Source organism: Anas acuta, chromosome 2 (assembly GCF_963932015.1).
Source record: "Anas acuta chromosome 2, bAnaAcu1.1, whole genome shotgun sequence".
NCBI classification, from domain to species: domain Eukaryota; kingdom Metazoa; phylum Chordata; class Aves; order Anseriformes; family Anatidae; genus Anas; species Anas acuta.
Window position 1 is genome coordinate 67,891,413 of NC_088980.1, and position 22,403 is coordinate 67,913,815.

The following is a 22,403-nucleotide window of genomic DNA, read 5'->3' on the forward strand; positions in this document are numbered from 1 at the left end:
GAATTGGGGAACCCTATGGGCTGCTTTCTTCTCAGCATTTCTTGGTTGCAGAATGAAACTTGAACTTAGGATAAGAATCTCTCTCCCTATCCTTTTGCATGTATCCAAAAGGATTTCAAATAAGCCCAGGGATTAGTTTACCTCCTCCCTTTATGCACTAGGGCTGGGTGTGACAGGGCTAGTATTGGGGGAGGAGGGTGTAATTCCATTGCATACTACTCCATCAGTCAAGTTTGTGGAGTAAAAGTCACAGTCTTCCTTATCTCCTCTCTCAGTACTAAGAGTACAGCAGGATTTGCTGTTACACCTGATCATATCTGAGGAAAGGCAGAGGAATTCACTCCTTTGCCAGAGCATGTTTTGCACTTCATTGCACTATTATAAATCACTCTACTCAGCTGTAAGTCATGAATGAGTATGGGGCGGGGGGAGTGGAAAGGGGAGGGTGTGGAGGTTGAGTAGGGTTAACAAAATTTGAAACAGATTTATGGAAAGCCCTTCAAGAGTAAATAAAAAAAGACAGCCCAGCTGCTGCTGTTCTGCAACACAGCAAACTATGAGCAAGAAATCCTAGTAATTAGTTTCATTTGTAGGTGAAAAAGGTCTTTGAGAATGTCTGGTGTTAATTATCATTAAGGGTTAGTCATCTTTCCCATTTGAAAAAACTATATTTTTTATTTTTAGCTTTACGTGTTGTCAGCTTACATGCAATTAAAGAACCTTCAAAGCAAACGAATCACATGTATCACTTGTACGACTTTATGGGCTTTAAGCCAGCAGAGTCCATTTGTCCCAAGCCTTCTGTGTCCCTGGCTCAATGGGACTTAAATTCAGTGGCAGCTGCTCAGTGGGTACTAATGGAGAAGACCAGTTCTCTTCCTAAGCTGTGGGCCTCTCTCACACCCTCCAAAATACCTGGCTGTAGTGGGGCAGGACTACTTCAGGTGGCTCTGAAAGAGGCTATAAATCTTAGTGGAGGTAGGTAGGTGGAGATTTTCAAAAGCAGACAGAAATGTTAAGTATCCACATAGTTGGAACTGTAAAATTAATATGCCATTATGCTTTTTCATACTGCCTTTAAAAAGATTAAAATTAGTATTGTATTAAAAATGTAATCACCCCATTTTAATTCAGACTCTGGGTTTGCTCTTTAAATTTGCTTGTGTTAGGGAGGGTTTGTTTCTATTTTTTTTTTTAATACTATTTTGCATTCTGAATTACAGCAACTTCATGTCACAGCACTGTATATCTGCTACAGATGATCTTTGTTTATCTGGTGTGTAGATCTTAAAGTTCTATTGATTTGTATTGCATTTGTAGGGGATGGCTGGATTTATAGCTAGTAATTGCTTTATGGCAAACAATAAGGACTGGAAGAGGAAGGAATTGTGTTGGTTCAGTAAATATGTGGATAGGATTCTGCTTCTGTTGACGTTTTGCCACCAATTTAAATATAACCAGGCTTTCACTTCTTTTGAGTAAATCACAGGAAGATTTTGGTAATTTAATCTTATTATCTTTAAATGTTGCAGCTATTAATTCTGTACTGTCAGATCTTTCTAACCCTTTATATAGTACAAGAGGAAGTGTTATCTAGCATAAATGATGTAATGCTTGGCTCCTGTGCTGTTTAGTGGAACTTGTCAACAGAAAATATTTTGGTTGGCTGTTTCTAAGACCTGAAGTAATACTATATTGCTTTGGCTTGTAGGGGCATTAGGGATTTCTCATGTTTCCTATAGATTTACAAGGAAATAGATAGGAAAGCTTTGTCAGTGAAGTAAAGAAGCAGTATTTCTAAGGGAATTCTACCTTCTCAGGATTTCCTAACTTTGGTGCACTTGTACGTTACCAGGTGTACAAATTGCAACAGCTGTGAAGATGGATGCACAAAAAAGGGAAGAATTGCTTTGAAATATTTGCCCATTGTTATTAATAACAGTAAAGCTAAAAATAGTTCCATTACTGTGCACCTTTTTATTATCTATAGTTAATATTTTTCTGAGTGTGAGTATACATATATATATATATATATAAAATACTATATTATATGCATGGGTAATCTGTAGTTCTGGGCTTGTGTGCATCTCTCACTAACATAAACAAGTTATCTTGTGGACAGAAACACACTGTGTGGTAGGATTTTTTTTTTTTTTTTTTTTTTTCAAAAAGAAAAGCAACAACAAAAGAGAACTAGGAATAAAACATCAATTTATCCTGAGTTACTTTTATGTTAACACTTTAATTTACTTAATAGATTATTGTGGATTATTTCTATATTAGATATTCAAATCTCCACAAGTTTTCTCCCCTCTAATTGTGTAAATTTAGTTGTTTACATACTAAAATGTGGGTCAACTGAGAACTGTATAAAAAGTGGAATCAACATAATATTGTTCTGCAACGTTGTACAACTTTTATCAAGATAAAAATCCTAATGTATAAAAACTGTGGGCTGATATTAGTGTTAAATCATCCTCCAAGAAAAGCCCTGAGTACTAATTATTGAATTATGAAACTCAGTCTAAAGATAATCTTGACACCTATATCCGTAAGAAGAACATTTTCATCAGAAGATTTCATCAGAAAGTACTAATTAAAGCTTCCTCTTCCCACTCTGTGTTTAGAGACAACATAGGTGAAAAATGCCTGCTCAAGCTAGGATTTTATCCAGATTTTCTGTGCAGTCCAATTTACATAAATTCTAATAAAGCATTATTAAAATCTATTAACACTTGTCTAAGGCAATTAAGTTAAGTTTGCTATTTTGAATGATTGCATTTCATGCAAACTGAGATAAGGAAGCATGGAGGGCTAGCAAAGAATACAGTATAATCCAGGGAATGACACATGAAAAATGGTTTTTGCAAGGCACAAACTTTAGGAAGGAATAAATATCTGCTTTCTAAAAGGCAGTGGAAAATTTTTGGTTCTATGGAGTTTAAATTCAATCATGGCTGCCCTCAGATATTTATTTTACAATATATATATGATATACAAGACTGGTGAACATCATGATACTTTATAATAAAACCTGGAGGGCACTGTCCTCTAGAGAGAATTGAAAATTTTAACTAATATTGATTATTTAGTACAGACTGAAAAGATCATAAGTTAAAAGGGGGAAGGGAGGGAAACAAGGGAAGATTTAAAATTTTGTATAGGTTCTTGAAGCTTTCATTGAAATCAGTGAAAATTCAAGAAACATTAATTTACAGAGCTTCTTCAGCTGCTACTAATTACAACAGAAATGAACTGAATACAAACCTAGGGAAAGAGCTGACACTGGAAAATACTTTGCCATTCTGTTTTGAAACTACACTTCACCTGACTTCATCTGTATTCTATAGAACAGCTCTTCATACTCAAGTGTGGACATGTTAGGGAATCACAGAGCACTCTGACTAGTGCACTGCAGGACTTAGATTAGATAAGGAATAAATTTTCTACAATGAACATGTTGAGACACTGGAACAGGTTGCCAAGAGAAGTTGTGTATGCCCCGTAATTGGAAGTGCTCAAGGCCGGTTGGATGGGGATTTGAGCAAACTGATCTGGTGGAAGATGTCCCTGCCCGTGGCAGAGGGTTTGGAGTAGAAGGTCGTTAAATTTTCCTTCCAACCAAACCCATTCTGTGACTTCCCACTTTTTCACTGCTGCCCCATGCTGGAAAGGGGGATGATAACAAATGAGGATGCTGGTGTCCCCTGTGCAGCCCAACCTCTAAGGATTGTCTCTGGGTTTGAACCCATTGATGAGCCTCAGGGAGGGTTCTTCACATGTCCAACACACTCTGGGGAAACTAGGATGGCCACTGTGCTGGTGGCCTGAGTTGAGACCCTCCTCATGTGCTTTTTCTGCCACATTTTCTACTGGCATCACAAACTTAAAGCTGCAGCTGCTCAGCAAATTGATCCTGCACTTTAGCAGCCTGCTGTTTCTAGACAGTTAAAAGACACTTCACTCAGATTAAAGAGAGAATGCAACTAATAGGCATGTCTTGTGCTCAGATTTAATGAGGAATCATACTTCTCTGAGAGTTTCATGGGAGGAGTTTTGGCCCTTCAGCTCCCTATAATACATGTGCTCAAAATTGCAGAGAAGTTGGAAGCATCAGTCTTTCCAGAGGGCAGACATGCATACAGTGTACTTATCCCAGTAATTTGCATTTTTAGTCTATATTGAACAAGCTCACTTGAATTCTCCTTATCAATCCATTTTCATGAGAACAGTTTCTAGGGGTCTTGAGAGAGGGTCTAAAAAAAAAAAAAACACAACAAAACAACCCCAAACATGTAGACAAAACTCACAAACCAAACACAAGAGAAGGCGGGTCCTTTCTCTTCCATCTGGAATTCCCTTGTCTAAACTAGACTTTAGAACTATGAATTGGAACTGTATTGGTAATGAGTGAGAGATGCAAGTTATTTAGAAGAGAAGGTTCTTAGTTCATGTTTGATTTGGGTGTCAGTATACCTGGAGATGTCAGGATTTACTTTGGTCTCTGTGTGCTTGGAGATTGTTGCTCCTGTTTCCCATGTTCTAGGCAAAAAAAAAAAAAAAGGTAAGCAGTGCTGTGTCAGTTATGACCAGTTATGACTTTACTTTGCATTGACCCTCCAGCATTACATCACCCCGGAAGTTAGCTATTTTGGTCTCCATTGAAGAAATTGTCTGTCTCCACCTCAAATTGTCTGTTAAAACCACATAAAGGCTGGATTTATTACCAGAGATAACCTTGGCAATGACTTCCTACCAATGTTGGTTATGCTTCACTGGAAACCGAGACTGTGAAGCAGTAGAGACTCCTAGGATGGGAGAGGGTGCTGGACTATTAAACCATCTTTTTTTGAAAGATAGAATAGCCCCAAGTTGTTTAGCACATATAGAACCCAATGCAAAGGTTGTGGCTTTGAATTTGTCTCCCTTTTTTTTTCCAACATCTCATACACTAATTCACAAGCATAGTGTAAAACACAGTAAATAAGCTTGCTCATCTCTAACCATGGTATTTTTCTTAAAGGATGGAAAGATTATAAATACCTTGTTTTCACGGGTCTATTTTCTTAACCAGGAAAGCTTTTTCAATACTGAGGCCATGTAAGTATCTGCATGGATAGACTGACATTGTTTATATAACTTTCACAAAAATTACTTGTAGGGCATTTTAAAAGTTTCTTTAATTTATTCATTAACATTTTCTTTTCTGTAGCCTGCTAAGTTTGAATTGTGAAAACAATACCAGCAACATTTTGTAGTGTTCTTCAAAGCATTTTTAAAATAGTTTTTCAATACCATGTGGCGAGAAATAAAATACACAATATTTTTTTATTGTACAATGGAATACACACAAGTATAATAGAATATAAATGTTTTATAGGCTTTTCTTTTAAATTACCTCCTAATGCATTGGGATTGTGCCTCTTGTGAGTAATACTGTTGCTCCCAACTCTGGGTAGGGAGTGTGTCTTATGCCATCCAGCATGGAGAACATGACCATTTTCTCTTTCCATTTCTGTATTTGCCTGTCCCAATTTGCTGGTAGAGTTGGCAAGAATCAGGGACATGCAAAAAAAGAAAGAGTGGGTCCTCTGTAGCTATTGCCCTGAAGAAAGACTAAACGTGATATTTTCCTCTTTCTGAAGATTTAATGCAGTTTTTAAGAGCTTTTATGAGGAGGGATTTAATTTGGTAAAGTGAGTTCTTCTCTCCTTCATCTGTAAAAACAGTTAAGAGAATGATGTAGAGCATCCTGAGAGCTGGAGTAATGCTACTCATACAGCATTAATAGAAAAAAAGAGGCTTATTACTCCACAATGTCTTTTTCCAGTGATCGTGGGAAGAAGTGTGCCTTCACCGTGTTTTAGATCAAGGTAGTTGGTGGCACCAAAATTAATTTGAGAAAATTTGCTACCAGTGCCATTCTACTGCAGTTCAGACACAGAAAAAAAGAAGCGTCTATGGCAAGTACCTAATTTCTCTATACAAGTTAGGTCTTTTGCAGCCTGTTAATAATACATTAAAAACTTAAATACGACTGTCTACGCAAAGTGACCAGTGAAGTTTTCTGTTATAATTTTTTTGTCTACTCTTGTCTTTAAAATTATTGCTGGATTTTCTTTTACTTTTCCACATCTGGTTATTTCTTGTCATCTGTGTTAATTGTGACTGCAGTCTGTGAGAGCATTTCTTAGATTGGCAGAGTCTTTAAAGTGCTGAGCAACTTTTCTATAGCTTGCATGCAGCTCTTTAAATGTTTTTTCATGTCTTTCTTTTTTGTGCACCCACCCAGTTCTTCTGTGACAACTAGCTGCCTTTGCAAAATGTTTCTGGGTTTGCTTCATACCACATAAAGTCTAAGCAAATGAATGTTTTCTCTAATGTATTTATGTACATTATTAAGAAGAAAACAGACCTAGGACAAGAACAAAATTAATCGCTGGCTTATTAGTTTGGCATTGTTGCTTGCGTACAGAAGCATTTTATATCAAACACATTATTTTATAAATAAATAAATAAATGACGAGCAGGAGTACCAAGCCTAGCCCAGCATGAGTATTGACAGTGGTTACTGTTGACAGCTTTTTGTTGTTTCCAAACAACATGTTTCATTCCCTTAACTCCATTGTCATAGGAAATAGGGCAATATCAAACTATTCAGCAGAGATGCATGCAATAAAGAGCACTTGTGGCTTTACTTTTGTCTTCACTTGAAGAGGTTCCAACTAAATTACACCAGGAGACTTTGGCATGGCACCCTCCTGAGCTAGAGACTGTGTCCACAGCTGAAATCAGAGCCTCATGATTCCTCTGCATCAAAATGGGATTGGGCTATCATGGAAGAGCACTCCTCCTCCAGACCTCTGGTCCTATGCAATTCAAAACCACCATGCAAATGCAGAGAAAAAGTTTAAGTGGCTTCACAGCATCAGGTTGCAAGGATATATCTTTTTTTTTTTTTTTTTCTTTTTTCCAAAGTTCCCATTAGTTTTAGGTTGGAAATATTCAGCACAAGGGGGATTTTTCCCCATGGAGAATGTAGCTGTCATAGCAGCCCCCCTGTATTTAACAGCAATCTTGTGTTGGCATAGTTTTATTGGATCTGCTTGGGCACAGAGGTTTATGACAATAAAATAGGATGCAGTAGATAAATTCACCCTTGCTGTTCACCTGTGCTTGTTAGGAATTAGGCTTCGTGGGGAGCTCACAACATGAAGGACTTGTATTCTCAGCTGTGAGTGGAGAGAGCCCTTGAAGTCCTGTGTGGCTTGGTCCAGCTGTGGAGCAGGCAGACATGCAGGCTTGCACGGGGCAGAAGCCTGGGCAGTTTTCCTGTTCTTTCCCTAAAGAGACAGCCAAGTTAAAAGCTAGTAACTCTTAAAAGAGGCAATTAAGTCAAATGGAAGTATTCTGTTATCTTTCCAAGCTGTCATGTTTGTCTCAGTCTTCCTGCCTAGCTCTGTAGCCCATATCATTGGAAGCCTTCTGATGTTAGCAGCAGCCTGTCTGGTTTGTCTTGGCAGAACTTGCCACCCTTTTTTCCCCTTCCCTATTTACAACTTCCAAGAACTACTTTTCTATTTTTTTAATTATTTTATTTCTTCCAGACAATCTAAAACCTTTTGCTTTTTACTGGAATTTAAAATCTGTTCTTAATTACAGGGCTTCATATGAACTTAAATGGAGAGAGATAATAGTGCGACAAGGGAATTTCAGTCTGCCTTCAGTCAATTTAATTTTACCTGGGAGGTCAGGCACATTGACTACAACTTGTATACCACAGTTTATCTAGAGCAGAAGGGAAGGGAAGATTTTGTTTTCCTCAGTTTATGGCACATTACACTGATGAATAAAAACACACAAAGACATTTTGGCACTTACTACTTATTTAACAACTTACAGATAAAAATAGAGAAAAAAAACAGAGAAGCTTGGCTTTTCCTTGTGTAATATTGAGTAGCTTTGTCTTAGAATGCCTAATGAAATGGTTCTGATGAAATACGTTTTCACCCTTCACCTCTTTTTTTTCATTTTAAGTCAGATGGATCATTTCCCTCTGTTCTTTTGTTTGATTAGATCCAAAGACATCAACTTTTTTTTTTTTTTTTTTTTTTTATGGTGGGTTTCTTCTTTTTAATGGTAACACAGCATTTAATCTGAGTAAGACAGCAATCATGATAACCTGATAATCAAATAGGGGAAATCAAACAAAGGAAGAAAGAAAAATTAAAATTCAAACCTGTCCCTTAAGCATGTGAAATGTTATTCACAAATAAGCTTATACCAAAGGATTTAGCCATGCTGACATGTGGGATGTATTATAGAGGTACTTCAAGAAATGATGGGCTTTGGTGTATGTGTGATATTTGAGATACATGCATTGACTTCTGCTGAAGATTTGAACAGATGATTTTGGAAACCAGTGGGATGAACACCAATGGCCTGAAATCCCTTGGATTAGACCTTGAGATGTTAAAATTATATATAAATTGCACATGGAAATGCCAGCACCATAATACTATATTAGCAAGGAGTGTGGCTGGTGTCCGGAATTGGGGACTTGCTGGGAATTTTTCTCCAGGCTGCCCTGTCTTCCTGTAAGTGGTGTGGGTGGATTTTACTGGGAGTTATACATCCTTTTCTGTAGTTTTCTTTGAAGCATCAGGTTTTCTGAGGTCTTCCCTATAGAGAGTGAGTAAACAAGAAAAAAGTTATTTTTGGTATTTCACTTAACATATTTTAAATGCTTTAATTTGTTATGTATAAAGTTGATGAAAGAAATGTTAGATATAATCTGGTCAAGAAAATTTTGAGTTTGATACAGTAATGAATTAGCTTACAACTGATGAAGTGATGGATGGACAGGGTGTGGTGATGCTTCACTTGTTCTTATGATGCTTTAATAAGATTAAAAAAAAAAAAGAAAAAAGCAAGGGATAGGGCTTCCTGTGGGATTAAAATCTTCTGATTTGCAGTAGGATTTTCAGCCTCATATGCCCAAGTCACAGCCTTATAGGCTGCCAAACAAAGTAGCCACTCAGTGAGTGGCTTCCTTAAACCACAACTCTTCCTGGGAAAGAAGAAACAACAATTAACAAAACAAACAGTTAAAAAATGCTTTCTTTATCTTAATGTAAATCTTTTCCACACTATAGACCTACAACCTTTTATTGTTGCTGCTGTTTCATTGTAGTTTAAATATTAGCTTTTGTATTCTAGTTTAAATATTAGCTTTTGTAGTGCATTTGCCAGGAGCAGCATTCCTTGTATTTTATTAAAAATAACTGAAGTTTACCCCTCTGTAATTCATAGGTAAAAGTGTACTTTTCTGGCAAATGTGTGAATGTCATTTACGTATGATGTACAAGGTTTAACAACTACCTGGCTCCTTGTATTTCTGGACATTTTTATTGTGTTGGGATACTGTAGTGTCTGTGTTTACACATGCGTAATACCTGTGCGTTTTTATGTTTATACACAAAGCGTTTCCAGAGTGGTATTTTATTCAGTAAGGTTAATACTGATGCATGGATCCTCATAAAGTGAAGAACAAGAAACTTTCATGCCTGCTGGTCTTCTGCAAGTTGTAATACTCTTACTTCAGATAGAAGCAGGATGCAGCTCTTGGACCTGGAAGACAACATGCAGGGATAGCAGTAATTGTGGAATCCCAGCACGTGTGCAGGATGAGATCTCAGTTCAGGAAAGCATTTAATCAAGGAAGAAGAAAATACTCTAAATCTCTTCATAAAGTTAATTTAGAAGTTTGAATCCAGAGGAGCTGCAGTGCTACTTTTTCAAATTATATTTGTAGTTAATTTTGAGTAAAGTAAGGTATGCCTTTCCTTTCTTTCCCCTCTTTCTTTCCCCTTTTTCCTCTCTTTCCTTCCTCTTTTTTTTTTTTTTTTTTTTTTTTAAGTAATATCTGAAAGAAGGTGTATATATATTTTTTTTTGTTTGTTTGTTTTTCTAATTTTTAATATTAGTTCTTCCCCAACACTCTGGCAATTCTGGCATAGTTGAAGCAGTAGCTCCTATTGACTTCTGTTAGATCAAGATTTCCTTTGGGTCCGTGAATGGTATGGCATGAACCCTCAGTGTTTTTGCTCTAGTGTTGAGGTTGGCAGAAGTCATCCCATACAGTAGAGACAACACAGGAGGGAAACGCTGTAGTGTTGTCTCTATCTGGAATAACTGTTTATTTTTTATTATTTTTTTTTCCCTTCCTTAAGGAACTGTGTGAGACAACCATAGGTTCAAGCCCTTTCCTGAAGAGGCAGAGCTGTGGGGTGCTTCATGGGAGGTCACCGCTGACAGTGGTTGTTACAAGCCACAGGACTAGCAAAGTTTGGTGAGCCAGGATTGTCCACACTTTCCTCTGTGGGGTCTATCATCGTAAGGTCTCTCTCTCCACAGACCAGCTCTGTTTCCTCATGATCTGCAAGAGCTTGTTGTTGTGGAGGTCTCCAATCTTCTGCTAGTTTTGATCAAAACTGATCAAGATCTTCACAGATTGCTGTGAAATTTGTGGATGGACACCTGTATGCATTCAGCATGATGGCATTAGCAATGTCTCCTTAAAAAAACAAGCAAGCAAACAAACAACAACAACAACAAACAGATGAAAGCTATATATTCTAATGGTTGAATCCAAGTTCTATGAGTGGTTATGGGAGCCATACTGCCTCCACCACACCACAGAGCTGGCTTCTGAGGATCTTTGAAGAGCAGAGAACAGGAACAGCACTGCAGTGGCAAGACATCTACAGTATGAATAAATACTGGCATTGCTTAAGGGAAGCTGACACTGGTCTCTGCCTATGCACACACTTTCCACTTAAACATCTGGTTGGACAAGCTCCAACAGGGATAGGTTATCTATGATCCTCTTGTTCATGAAGCTGGGGCACAGCTGTGCTTCTTCTAACAGTGTATGTCTCAGTTCACTTTGAGACTCATCCATGTCCACATGAACAAGCAGTGGCCTGAGATGTGTATTTTACACAGTTGTTTGGTTTTCCATGTTCACTTCTTAGCTATTGTGTGGATTTCCCAGGAGCCTGTTGATAGTGTCTGTGCTAACTAGTGTAAGACTTCCTACAAGTTGTACAAATTTATGACTGAAAATGCAGTTTTCAATTATTAAGTAGAGCAGTTGCCACTGCAGTGCAAGTGGGCATGGTTACCTTTATGCTATCCAGTTTTAACAAGGTGGTCCTGCACAAGTTGTGTGGTGGAAGTGAGAAGAAAGCTGTCCTGTGATTTAAAAAAACAAAACCAAACAATGACAATAAAAAAAAAATAGTTGAATACTTTTTCAAAGTGAAGTTAGTATAAAAGATACAAGGGAAGTTAAAAATTTGGTCAGGAAGAAATAAAATTTTTGATTCTCTTTCAAGCTGGCTGTTTTAAAAGCTGCAGATATCACCACAAGGGCATGTACTAGTGTCCAACTTTTCTAGCAGAACTCGGAGTGAATCTGGAACTGAGGTGTTGCCGTAGACATAAAAGCTAATTTTACTTCAGACAGGGTGAAGGACAGTTCACTTTCTAGCTAGAAACTTTGAGTAGCTTATGTTATCTTTCTAGCAAATGTGTGCTGTTTTCTGCTGTAATAGGTTTAAGAAACTGTCTTTTGGGCTCCACAACACACGTGTAATACTGTGCCTGTGTGTACCTCAAGCTGTGGGAAATCTTTTCGATGTTTAATTACAGACTATTGGCTGAATAATGTAAGAGCTCTATATTATACAGAGATAATGAAACATTATTGTATGCCTGCAAGTGAGAGTTTAAACTCTAGGGTATTTTTTACTCTGACTTTATTTGCTTAATCATATAAACCCAGGTTTTCTCTTAGAGTAGCTATAATATCTACAAAGTAATGTTTTAGTTGCTATTTAGGATTAAGTCTTTTATAGAAATCATGTACCCCATTCACTTGACGCCTAAATCAGGATATTTGCTATACTCTGCATTTCTCCTCTGCTTATGCGGATTTCCACATTAGGTGTATGCCCATCATTTGGCTACCTGGAGTCCCATCCTGATGTGGGTTCTGATTGTAACTGGTCACATTCCTGTGACAGTGAGCTGGGAAATGTGTCTTACTCCCATTGAACATATGTTGTGATATTATATGTGGTCACATTCCTACGTTGTTTTCTATAACTTCAACTTCATTCCTATACCTGTGAGATTTATGTTCAATGCCATGGAAATGATTTTGACAATTACACCTGGACCTTTCAACAAGTATTATTTTTATTTGATAATATGGTCACTTTGGCATTTGCAGTTCTTTGAGCAGTAGCGAGCTGAGAGGTTGCCGTGTGGTACTCTGAAACTTAGGTCTGGTTAAAGTAATAGTTAATGGCTATTGGAGATTTACTTTGCTCTTCAGCCAAGAAGGGATGAATGCTGGGAGCCAAATCTGAAAGCTCGTCACAACCACATGAGATGGAAAAGCAGTCTCTTCGATATATTGATAGCTGCGGATAACAGATGTGATATTTATTGCCATGGACAGTAAAATTTATATATATTAAAAAAATGCAAACGTCTGTGAATGATGGGAAGCACTGACAGGAAATGCCTTAGAACAAATTTCTGCAAGAAAATGTGGCCAGAGGAAGCAGCTTCAGTGAAAAAGTTTTATTTGTTCTGGTCTTGGGGGAAAATGGTAGAGCACAAAAAAAGTCAACTTCTGAAATATTGTCTTCCTTCACCATGTGAAAGTCACCTCAACTTTGGTAAATAACAGGAATGTTCTTCCTTGCATATCTTTGTTATTAGAAATATTTAGGTCTTTTCAGAGAAGAGAACTAGTTAATTGAAAACATTATTCCAGCTAAAGCATACTGGAGTGTCCTAAAATGTCTGGGTTGCCCCGTTCCCTTGAGCAAGTCAAATACTGTTGGTTGACTATTTCATATGTACACTGCTCCCCTCCTTCTCTGTAATATTAATTTTCGTATTTAAGAAGCCTAGCAGACTTGTGGAACAGTAGTTTTATACAGTAGAAGATTTATATCAGTGTCTTTGTTTAAATTATAGCTTCTCCTTCATTTTTTCCAGCCTGTCTATTGCGGTCTCATGATGCTGCCTGGACATTGGGGAGTAAAACTGAATTCTGAATAAGAAAAATGAGGATGAATGCTTTTATAGGCAAAACTGGGTGAATTGCTAACCACAATAGATATTACAGCTTAGAAATATTGGAAAGCAAGGTTGGGAGAGGTAGGTCTATTCATCTGTCACAGAAACGTAAGTCGAGAGTTGGGAAATTCTATTTAAAAAGTAGTGTAATTACTCATTCCTCTGCTGCAAATGTCCCCAAAACATCACTGTGTGTGTTTTGTCTTGGCTCTGTCAGTGAGAGGTGAGCAAGGGTTTGGTTCTTTTTTTTCTTCTCTTTTCCTTGGTATCTCAGGCAGGGGAGTTGAACCAGAGATGTGTGTTTTTATTGACTAATCTGCTGCTGAGTTTAAAAATAAAAATCCCTGTTTTATCTAGAAAACTTTCTTTCAAACTGAACCTTTGTCAAATTTCCTTCTGCGGAAATCTTTCACCAAATAAAGAGGAAATTAAGGAAATTTTGGCTAAGTGAAAAGTTGGTATTTTCAACAGATGTTGGTCATTTTAAGATATTATAAAGGTGGATGTGAGGCCATAGTCTGCCAGACTCCTGTGGAGTTGTGGTGCAGGAAGTAGAGTCCATCATTTTGGGCCAGGGACCATTGGCAGGATGAGGTGGCCAAGCCTTTCCAGGTACCAGGATGACCATGACTTGGGGCAGTATGTGAAGCAAAGAAATAATCTTATATAGATAGATAAAAAAGTCATATATAACTACATACATGTATATAAAATTTGGCTGAATTATCTGAATTCTAAAATAAAGAGAAAGGGTGGGATAATGGACAGATTTTCCAGGGATCTATCCTGGGCTGGTGTGGGAGGGAGAAATGCTGGGGTTTCTTGCCTTGTTTAGCAGACTCCAGTGTGGTAGGTAGATGTTACAAGTACCAAACGTAGTTGCCTGAGCAAACTTGAGACGCATCACCCTAGCCTGGCCTGAGGAAGCATCAGAGCTCCTGTTGACTTGAATATGGCCAGAGTCTGCTCCAAACTTGTGTATTTTTCCTATTAGCAACCCTAGCAAATCCCAGGGGCTCCTCTGCTGGCTGCTGTGATTCTTTGGTCTGCCAACCTCGTGGCTCTGACAAGGCAGGGTGTTGCATGGTGGCTCTCTGTGCTGGTGGGGCATGTGTGAGTCTGTGGTGTAGATTTGAAAATTTGGAGGCACAGAAAGTGCTATATATCAAGGTCATTTAGGCTGCCGTGTACTTAGCATTGAAAGTTTTATAGAAAGGCAAAATATACAATTCAATTACAACTGCTGCAATGCAATCCAAGTTGATCTAGTTTCTCCCACATGAGCTGACCACAATTTTAAGCCTGGCATAGCCTGAAAGCTTGAGGAATGTATTTCCAGTGATTGCCAGGCCACTTCATTGTTTCTGTGTATACATAAACACTAGGCTGTGATCATAGTGGTCATGCTTGAGCTGCTATCTGAAATTCACTTGTGCTATAGGGATTGACTAATCTGGTTCATACTGACAGCAGTTTCCATTTACTGTATTAGCTCTCCTTGACTTTGAGTGCTGTGCAACTCCAGCTAGCATCAGAAAACACAAATGGTTGAAAAGTATGGGGTGTATGAGTCATACAGCAGAAAACCCACGTGTCGTTGCAGAAGCCATTATTTGTCTCAGAAAAACAGGCTGTGTGGCAGAAGACCCATTTATAAGATGGCAAGACTACAAAGCACCTAGTGAGGAACAACAGGTAGTCATTTAGTTTTTAATTATATGGGAGAGGAACAGCCAAGACTTGGTCTTTTCAGCCTCAAGATTTGCTCTTACTTGGTCCATATAAGTTTCTCCCTAAGTTCTTGTTTCTATTTATGAACACCATGATGTGTGCTCAAAAGTTAATTCCTAATAGCTCTGTTCTTCTGTTCCCAGACATAGTTCCTTGTGCACTCTGCATGTTTGTGCTTTTTTCCTGTTTCTCTCAGCTTCAATCTGTTGAGAGTTCTCTGGTGCTGGGCACACTCAAGCTCCAAGTTAAAACTGGAGCTTCTTTATTCCTTCCTAGCAATCTATTTTTATTTATTTATTTATTTATTTTTTCCTCAGGATATTGATTGCTGGTAATTTAATGTGTCTCAGCTGTAAAAAGCTGTTATGACAGTTTCACACACTATTGCAGTTTATTTCCTCGTTCACAGACAAAAATGGAAGATTTTCCTTGCTGGAAACTGAAATATATAATTCATCTAGCATCACCCCTGTCAGTAGCCAGATGCTGTAACTTCCAGCAGTTGGACCGTTATTTTAAAATAGCCTGCTTTGTAATTATTTGGCGTGGTCTTTGTTACACATCTATAGAAGAATTAGCTCAATTAAATGAATCTTCAGCTGGCTGAGCCACATTTCAGTGAAGGATGTGTTTAACTATTTTGAATTTGCCACAAAAAATAAAGCCTTTGTTTAGGAAAGAGGTGGAGAAATGCTGAAGACCATCAGCATCCCTGGCAGTCCTGTTGCAGGATTACTTCTGTAAACCGACAAATCTCTGAAAGTAACATAGACAGTGACTTTATTTCCTACCCTCCTGTTCACCCCTAATGACAATCCTGTCCTTTTCAGCCCTCACTTTGCCAAGGGAAGCAAGCAAAATCTTCAGCCATGTTGTCATGCAGGGCTCTTTGCTGGTGCTTCTTCAGTCTGGGTTGGGCTTGCTCTGCTGCGGAAGGTGGCACTTCAAACAAGGTCTCCAACTACTGTGTAGGGTGTCATGAATATCGCACTGGACCTGTGGGCAATACCTGCTGCATTTTCTTGGATCCAGTTGTGAAATAACAGCCTCTTTCTGCTGTCTGCAGCATGACTCAAGATAGAAATATCTGATGTGTAGATTAAAACTTAAGTGCTCTAATAAAAGAATGGGAAGGAAGATATTGATGGAAAATAAAACTTTACCTGAATTTTTGTCTTGACTGTGTAACATGCACTGTTGAAATTAACATTTTCAAGGTTACAAAGTTGAATGTCCCCAACTTCAGAAATGTCACACTTATAAAGTTACCTGAGCAAACTTCATTCAGTGCTGTTGAGGGGAGATTTTGTCAGTGGCTTTGCCACACAGCCTCTTAGAGTCCCTACCTCCTGTCCTCACCCACACAAACTCACCTCTCCTTGGTGTGCAGCCAGAAGTGGTTCAAGGCTTTGCCTATGTCAGCCCTTGACTACTCCCCTGCTTTGAAAGAAAGGAACACATTAAGTGTACAAATTGCAGGTCAGGTGAAAAGAGAGATTCCCAAATCACTTCTTGCTCTGGTTTATTAATAACAATCTTAATGTATCTTTTCTGTAGATCAGGGGAACCAGATATTGTAGTGTTGTGTTAAATAACCCTTGTCTGTCTTCAGAAATGTCTATGCAAGGCCCAAAGCAGATTCCATTTGAGTCCATGAGACTTTGCCTATAGCCTTTTGTGAGGAGTCTTGTGCAGTTTTCCTTCATCTGGCTTTCAGCTGAGGTACTGTCTGGAAAAGTGAAAGATTAGGGTATGCCACCCAAAGCAATTTGGGTGATTTATTTTCTAGTTAGATGATACTGATGTGGAATTATCAAGTCTATGGTTAGTGAAAACCCAAACCTGGTATTGTTTTAGTCCAGCTAAATTCAAATATATGGTTCTGCAGAAACAAAGCACTGCAGTGATGGTTACAGACATCCAGAATAAAGGAGAATTTATGGGTGTGAGGCCTTTTTCAATGGCAAACAAGGGATGGCTTGAAAGAAAGGGGAGAAGGGAAGACCTTAAAAATAAAGAGATCGTCTAACATTCCATATGCAGAGAAGACAATTTCCATGCCTCTTATCAAAAATGTGTTAAATCAGCTAACATTGATATAACTTCAAGCAATTAGGAGCACGCTAATAATGATATGAGTCTTCAGCTGTAAATAATTACGTTGCCTCAAGGCTATGCTTTAATTCTTGGCTTGCTGTATCTATAAACAATAATCAAACTGCAAAGCAAGTTGTGTTGTTTTTGTTCACAATTTGTGAAATGATTTCTGTACCCTACAGTGATGCTGATGGCTATTTTGACCTTCAGGAACTCCGGCCTGTGAGGCTAAGAGCTAATGTGTACTTCCATCGATCTGAGTTACAGGCACACAGCAGGTTACTGTGCCTGTTCTTCACAAGTACAAAAGCTGCTATCGTCAATCAGTGTGTGTTGTGAAAAGGGGGCTTGCTGCTGAGACTCAATAAATAGGGACATTAGGAGGAAATGTTATAATTGCTGCTACCCACATCTTGTTAATGAGTAATGTACAGTTAGACTCCATGCAATTGTAGCTAAACTGTTTATACAATTTATTCTTATGTTGCAACTAACATTTAACATAATGAAGTATCATAATTGCAGCCATTAAAGTCAAGATTAAGATTTGTTTAATTAGAATTAAGAAAATGTAGAATAGACTTTGAAAATGTAGGGTTTACTGGGTAAAATCTGTAGCATGTAGGGAAATTCAGAGGTTGGGTATTAAAGAGCTTTGTTTGTAGAAAAACCGTGCTGATCCTCCTGTCAGCCCTGCTTTTGGAGCAGCCCTGTTGCAAAGCACACAGTGCACTTACACAGGTGTAAAAATGAAAACACAGCCTGACCGTGGGTTTTGGCTTTTTGATTTTTAAAATCTTCTGATCAAATGTAAAATGATATTTATTTAGAAGTTAATGTGTATGTTTGGCTTCCTGTTCTAGTGTTCAATCATACCATTCATATGTGGAGCCTTTTCTTTCCCTGGTACAAACCTGAAGTAAGTTTGCCATGGATTGTGGGGGGAATAGGAACTTAACTGGTTCCATAAATACAATACATAATTGGCATACGTACATTGTTTTAGGAATAAAGTAAGTAATTGTTCTCAACACTCTTAAAGCACTCTGCAGATGCACAGATTCAGGCAAGCACTAGTAGTTTGGGGCAAGTATGTGGAAAACAGACTAGACCTCTGAAATTGATATTGCATGGGTTATTTGAATAAAATTATGAACAACTTCTTGGGAGTGTAATAATGTTCAAAGGCAACAGAAATATTTTAAGGCTTATAATTTGAATACAACCCTTTGTCAGATTTCTGATGGAGCAGAGTAGACAATACACTGAAAATGCCTTGTTATTTTTGAGGTAGCTCAATTAGATGGGAAGAGCGCTTGGGTGGGATGTCTCTCTCCCAGGGCTGGTACTCCTGCAGGAAACACCATCACCAATCTCATGTCTGTTTCAAGAAAGTAGTGCAAATAATACTGTGGTTTGGGTTGGCTGGCAGAAAAGAAAATGTCAACAATGTTACCTGTTTTGAAAAAAAAGTAATCAAAATAATTTATTTTTTTGTTTTGTTTTCACATTATATTTTTCCATTTCCCATTTCAGGGTAGTGTGTTTGTGTAGAGGGGGGTTGAATATTTTGCTGTGTTTGGCATGTACTGGTTAATTTGGCATGCAATGCTTAATTGTTTTGTTTGGGAATACTGTGACTTCTGTTGTTAATAGAATTTTGTACAGATCACACTTGGCCAAAATATGCTCAGGAATAATTTTTTGTTTTCATAAATCTAGAATAATCTTTGCTATTTTCAGGATCAATTTCCCAGGTAGATGTATTGCTGCAAAGATTCTGGTAATTACATATTTAGGAACACACTGATCATAAATGCTGTAGTCATAGATGTGATAATTTATGCAAAGAATAATTAATGATGACAAACAGAAACAAAGGCCAATTAGGACGATTACTGCTGTGTTGTCATATCAAATGAAAATTTTATCATTCTTTCTTTCTCTCAGTACTGGACTAAATCACAGCATAAACCTGTAGGTCAACATTTTTGAAAAAGAAAATAAATAGCTGTGAATACTGGTATGATGCTGAAGGTTACAAAGTCAGTGTTGGTTATCTAAGATTTAGATGCCCATTGATTCACTTTAGAAAGGTCTCAATAAATATGGAATAAAATTAGCATTGATTTCATTTTCAGGAGAGAAGCCACATACTTTAAGATAAGATCCATATTCAAGTGTATTTGATTGGCTTGCAATGAATAGTGAGCCATGCAGTTGTTGTGCTTGTTTTCTTGTCTTGCTTTCAATATATAAAAAATAAGAGTTATGCGATAGACTTTTTGAAAACCTTTTTTTTTTTTTTTTTTAAATAAGGTGAAACACTGCTAGCTGAAAACATGGTAGTCTTCACCTCTTATGATGCATGAAAAGATAATATGGATTCCCACAGCTTTATGTCATGCTGCTGAAATAATTTGCTTTTGAATGCTAAGGACCATTTCTAGTTCCATTACCTGAATTTCTGGAGGCAGACAAAAATGCTTACATGGTTGTTTACAAGCCATTTTCACCTCACAGTTTATGTCCAGTTACTTTTCCTGTCTGGAAGGCCTGATTCTGAATTGTATTTGAAAAAAGCACCTTCTTCCAATTGTCTGGTTGCTAGTCTGACCTTTTCTTTCTACCCTGAAACCCTAATTCACATACATGTATTTAGCTGAGCTCATGGCCCAGATGCACTGGCCTCTCTTCACCTCCTCGTGGCTGTTCTGCAAATAGGTAGAAGGAAGCCTAAAGCTTAGGGTTATCTGGGACAGGGCTGCAAAGGGCTGTTTGAGAAAATGAGACCTTGCTAATTGGAGGCGGAAAATGCCTTCTCCAAGTGCCTATAAGCACACTGTGTCATGCCCTTCCTAAAAGCTATAAAGACTGATGATATGTACAATAGCAATGGGTTTCTCATCTGTGTCTTAGCTCTCTGCAATAGCGGGGAATTTAAGGTAGACTTTCCTGATGGTTGTAGGCAGGGACAAAAAGTACTGTACCAATCTTTGCCAAACAGACTTGAGGGAATTTCTCACCTGATGCTGAACTTAATGGTCAGGTTGGTCCTGTGTGAGCAGGACATGTCAGATGGCCACCTTGGAGATGTTAACAGCACCAGTGAGATGTTTGGAGCACTAGTCCACATTGTCTCCCTCTGTAAAGTTTCTTCACATGAGGGGAAGTGAAAACTCTTTTCCCTATTCTTTGTTTGAAGCTGACAACTGAAAGTTCCACTTGAGTGTTATAGGTCCTTTATTTAAAAAAAAAAAAATGTTATGGAGCTTAAGAGAGATATTACAGAGGTGGAATAGATATGTTGAATGGTATTTTCATAAATCAAAATGTGTGCAGCATCTATGTTCCTGCCAGAGAAGACCCCTGTCCAGTTAGAGCAGATCTGTTTTACTTAGCAGTGGGCTTCACTGTGATTTACTTTACTATTTAGTCCATTGGTTCTGTTTCTGTGGGTTAATAAAAAAAATAAGAAAACTATAAGCCAAATGCAAATGACACATCTTTTAAAGCTATAGTGCCTGAGTAGGTAGCACAAAGGGTTTCCAGCTGGGTGCCACCCCATTGAGCTCTGTTGTTGCAGTTCCCTTTGTCCATGGCACCCGAGATACCAGTGTCCTCAGCTGACTCCAGCTAAAGTGGGTAAAACAGCTCTTGGCAGGTCTTTGCGTCCCACCAGAGGGCTGTGTCCTCAGCCAGAAGGGGATGCTTAAAAATGAACTAATCCATCCTGCCCCCTCCTTAGGCAGACCTCTGTTACAACCTACAAAGTTAGGGTGTGTGACCCCTGTCACACCCTATGAAATTACTCCTGTATTTTAATATCTCACTAGAGAGGCTGTTTTCCTTTTGCTAAACTTGGCCAACTGGCAAAAGAAAATAAGAGCACCAAAAAAAAAAATATTTGTCTTTGTGCAGCAGGAGGGGAAAAACTAAATCCTGTTACATTAGGTCTCTTCAGCCAGGAGTGCAATGATAATGACTGCAGAGAAGCAATTTTAGTACTTCCCAGTGATTACAGGTTTATAGTTCCATAATTATTTAATGCTCATTAGATATATCTTTCTAAGTGTGCTTCTTCTGATGCAAGATCTCTCGCTAAGCTAATTTGGAGTGACTCCCTGCCAAATCAATATCAGTCTTCTGGCAAATATTATTAAATATTTGTTTGATACCTATTTACAAGTAGGAAAATAATTTTGCTGCCAAGGGATTGTAAATGTGTGAAAAGACCCTCTGACAGCTTACTTCACTCACTGTCTACAAGCCAGCGTCTGCATGCCAAAGTTGGAAGACTAAGATGAAGAACATAATTAAGGAAACATATGAAGGCTAGCGCAGGGTTTGAGATTAATTAGCTGTGCGTCAATAATCTCATCAATATCCGATTAACAAATGACACATTGCCCAATGAAACATATTGATTCATTCACACTCCACATTGTTAATAAATTGAAGCTGCTTTGCTAAATGAGAAGGCTGACAAAATAATAGCTTCCTAATACTTCGCCAGTATTGTGATAAAAACATAAAATTAGCCCAAAGTATACTTCATTTAGCAGCACTGTCATTGCACTTACGAAGCTTGGTAATGCAAGTGTGGGAAGATTTTTTAGTAGACTGTTTTTTAAAATGGAAACAATACATAGATGTGTACAGAACTAGAAATGTAGATGTTATCTGTTTGTTTGAAATGGGGTCCTTAGGTAAATGCATTTTTTGAGAAATGAGGAAAAGCTTTGGTATGATGTTGGGACTGGAGTTTTAATGGCCTTTTTTTGTTATTGTTGTTAAATGTGATAAAATATTAGTGTCCAAGACTAATGTGTAAGTGTCCAGAATACAAATTACACTGGGATGTTTTTTTATTCAGTATACTAGAGAAGATATCAGTATTTTACCTTATGAAGACTGGGAAAAAATGTTTTTTTTTGATGAGGGATATTCAGAAAAGTTGATGAAGGAAGCAGGCATGGGATTAAAACATTTTCCCTCTTATGCATTGACACACCCTGTCTGATCCTATGAAAGAAGTTCTCAAAAAAAAAAAAAAAAAAGTGGAAAAATAGCTGGGAACAAAATGTGTGCTACTTACTTGTTTTATTCCCAAACTGCCAAAAGCATTCAAAAAATTGAAAACAACAGCAACATAAAACACTGATTGTGTGTATTTGCTATGCAAGTAGTTCTGCCGTGTTGGCTTCTTATCATGTTTGAAGGAACAGTGCTACGGCAGCTGTGGCTCCTACTGTGGCTGTGCTAAAGCTGCAGTGAGGTGCTTCTTAGATGAACAGCGGAAATGCTATAGCCTTCAGGCCTTCAGTCTGCACAGCAATGAGGAAAAAAACCCTCTTGGAGTTTTGCAGAAGTGGATGCTCTTGTCTGTGAGCTGCAATTCAGCCTCCTGGAAGGAG

General features: G+C 38.0%; 1 protein-coding gene across 1 annotated transcript in view; it reads left to right on the plus strand.

The window, feature by feature from the left end:
* Positions 1-726: 726 nt before the first annotated feature.
* Positions 727-22,403, plus strand: part of LOC137850562 (orofacial cleft 1 candidate gene 1 protein homolog) — a 76,122-nt gene continuing 54,445 nt past the window's right edge. Inside the window, exon 1 of the mRNA XM_068670766.1 lies at positions 727-978. Within this exon, the coding sequence (XP_068526867.1) occupies positions 741-978 (238 nt within the window). The 5' untranslated portion in view covers positions 727-740. The remainder of the gene's footprint in view (positions 979-22,403) is intronic.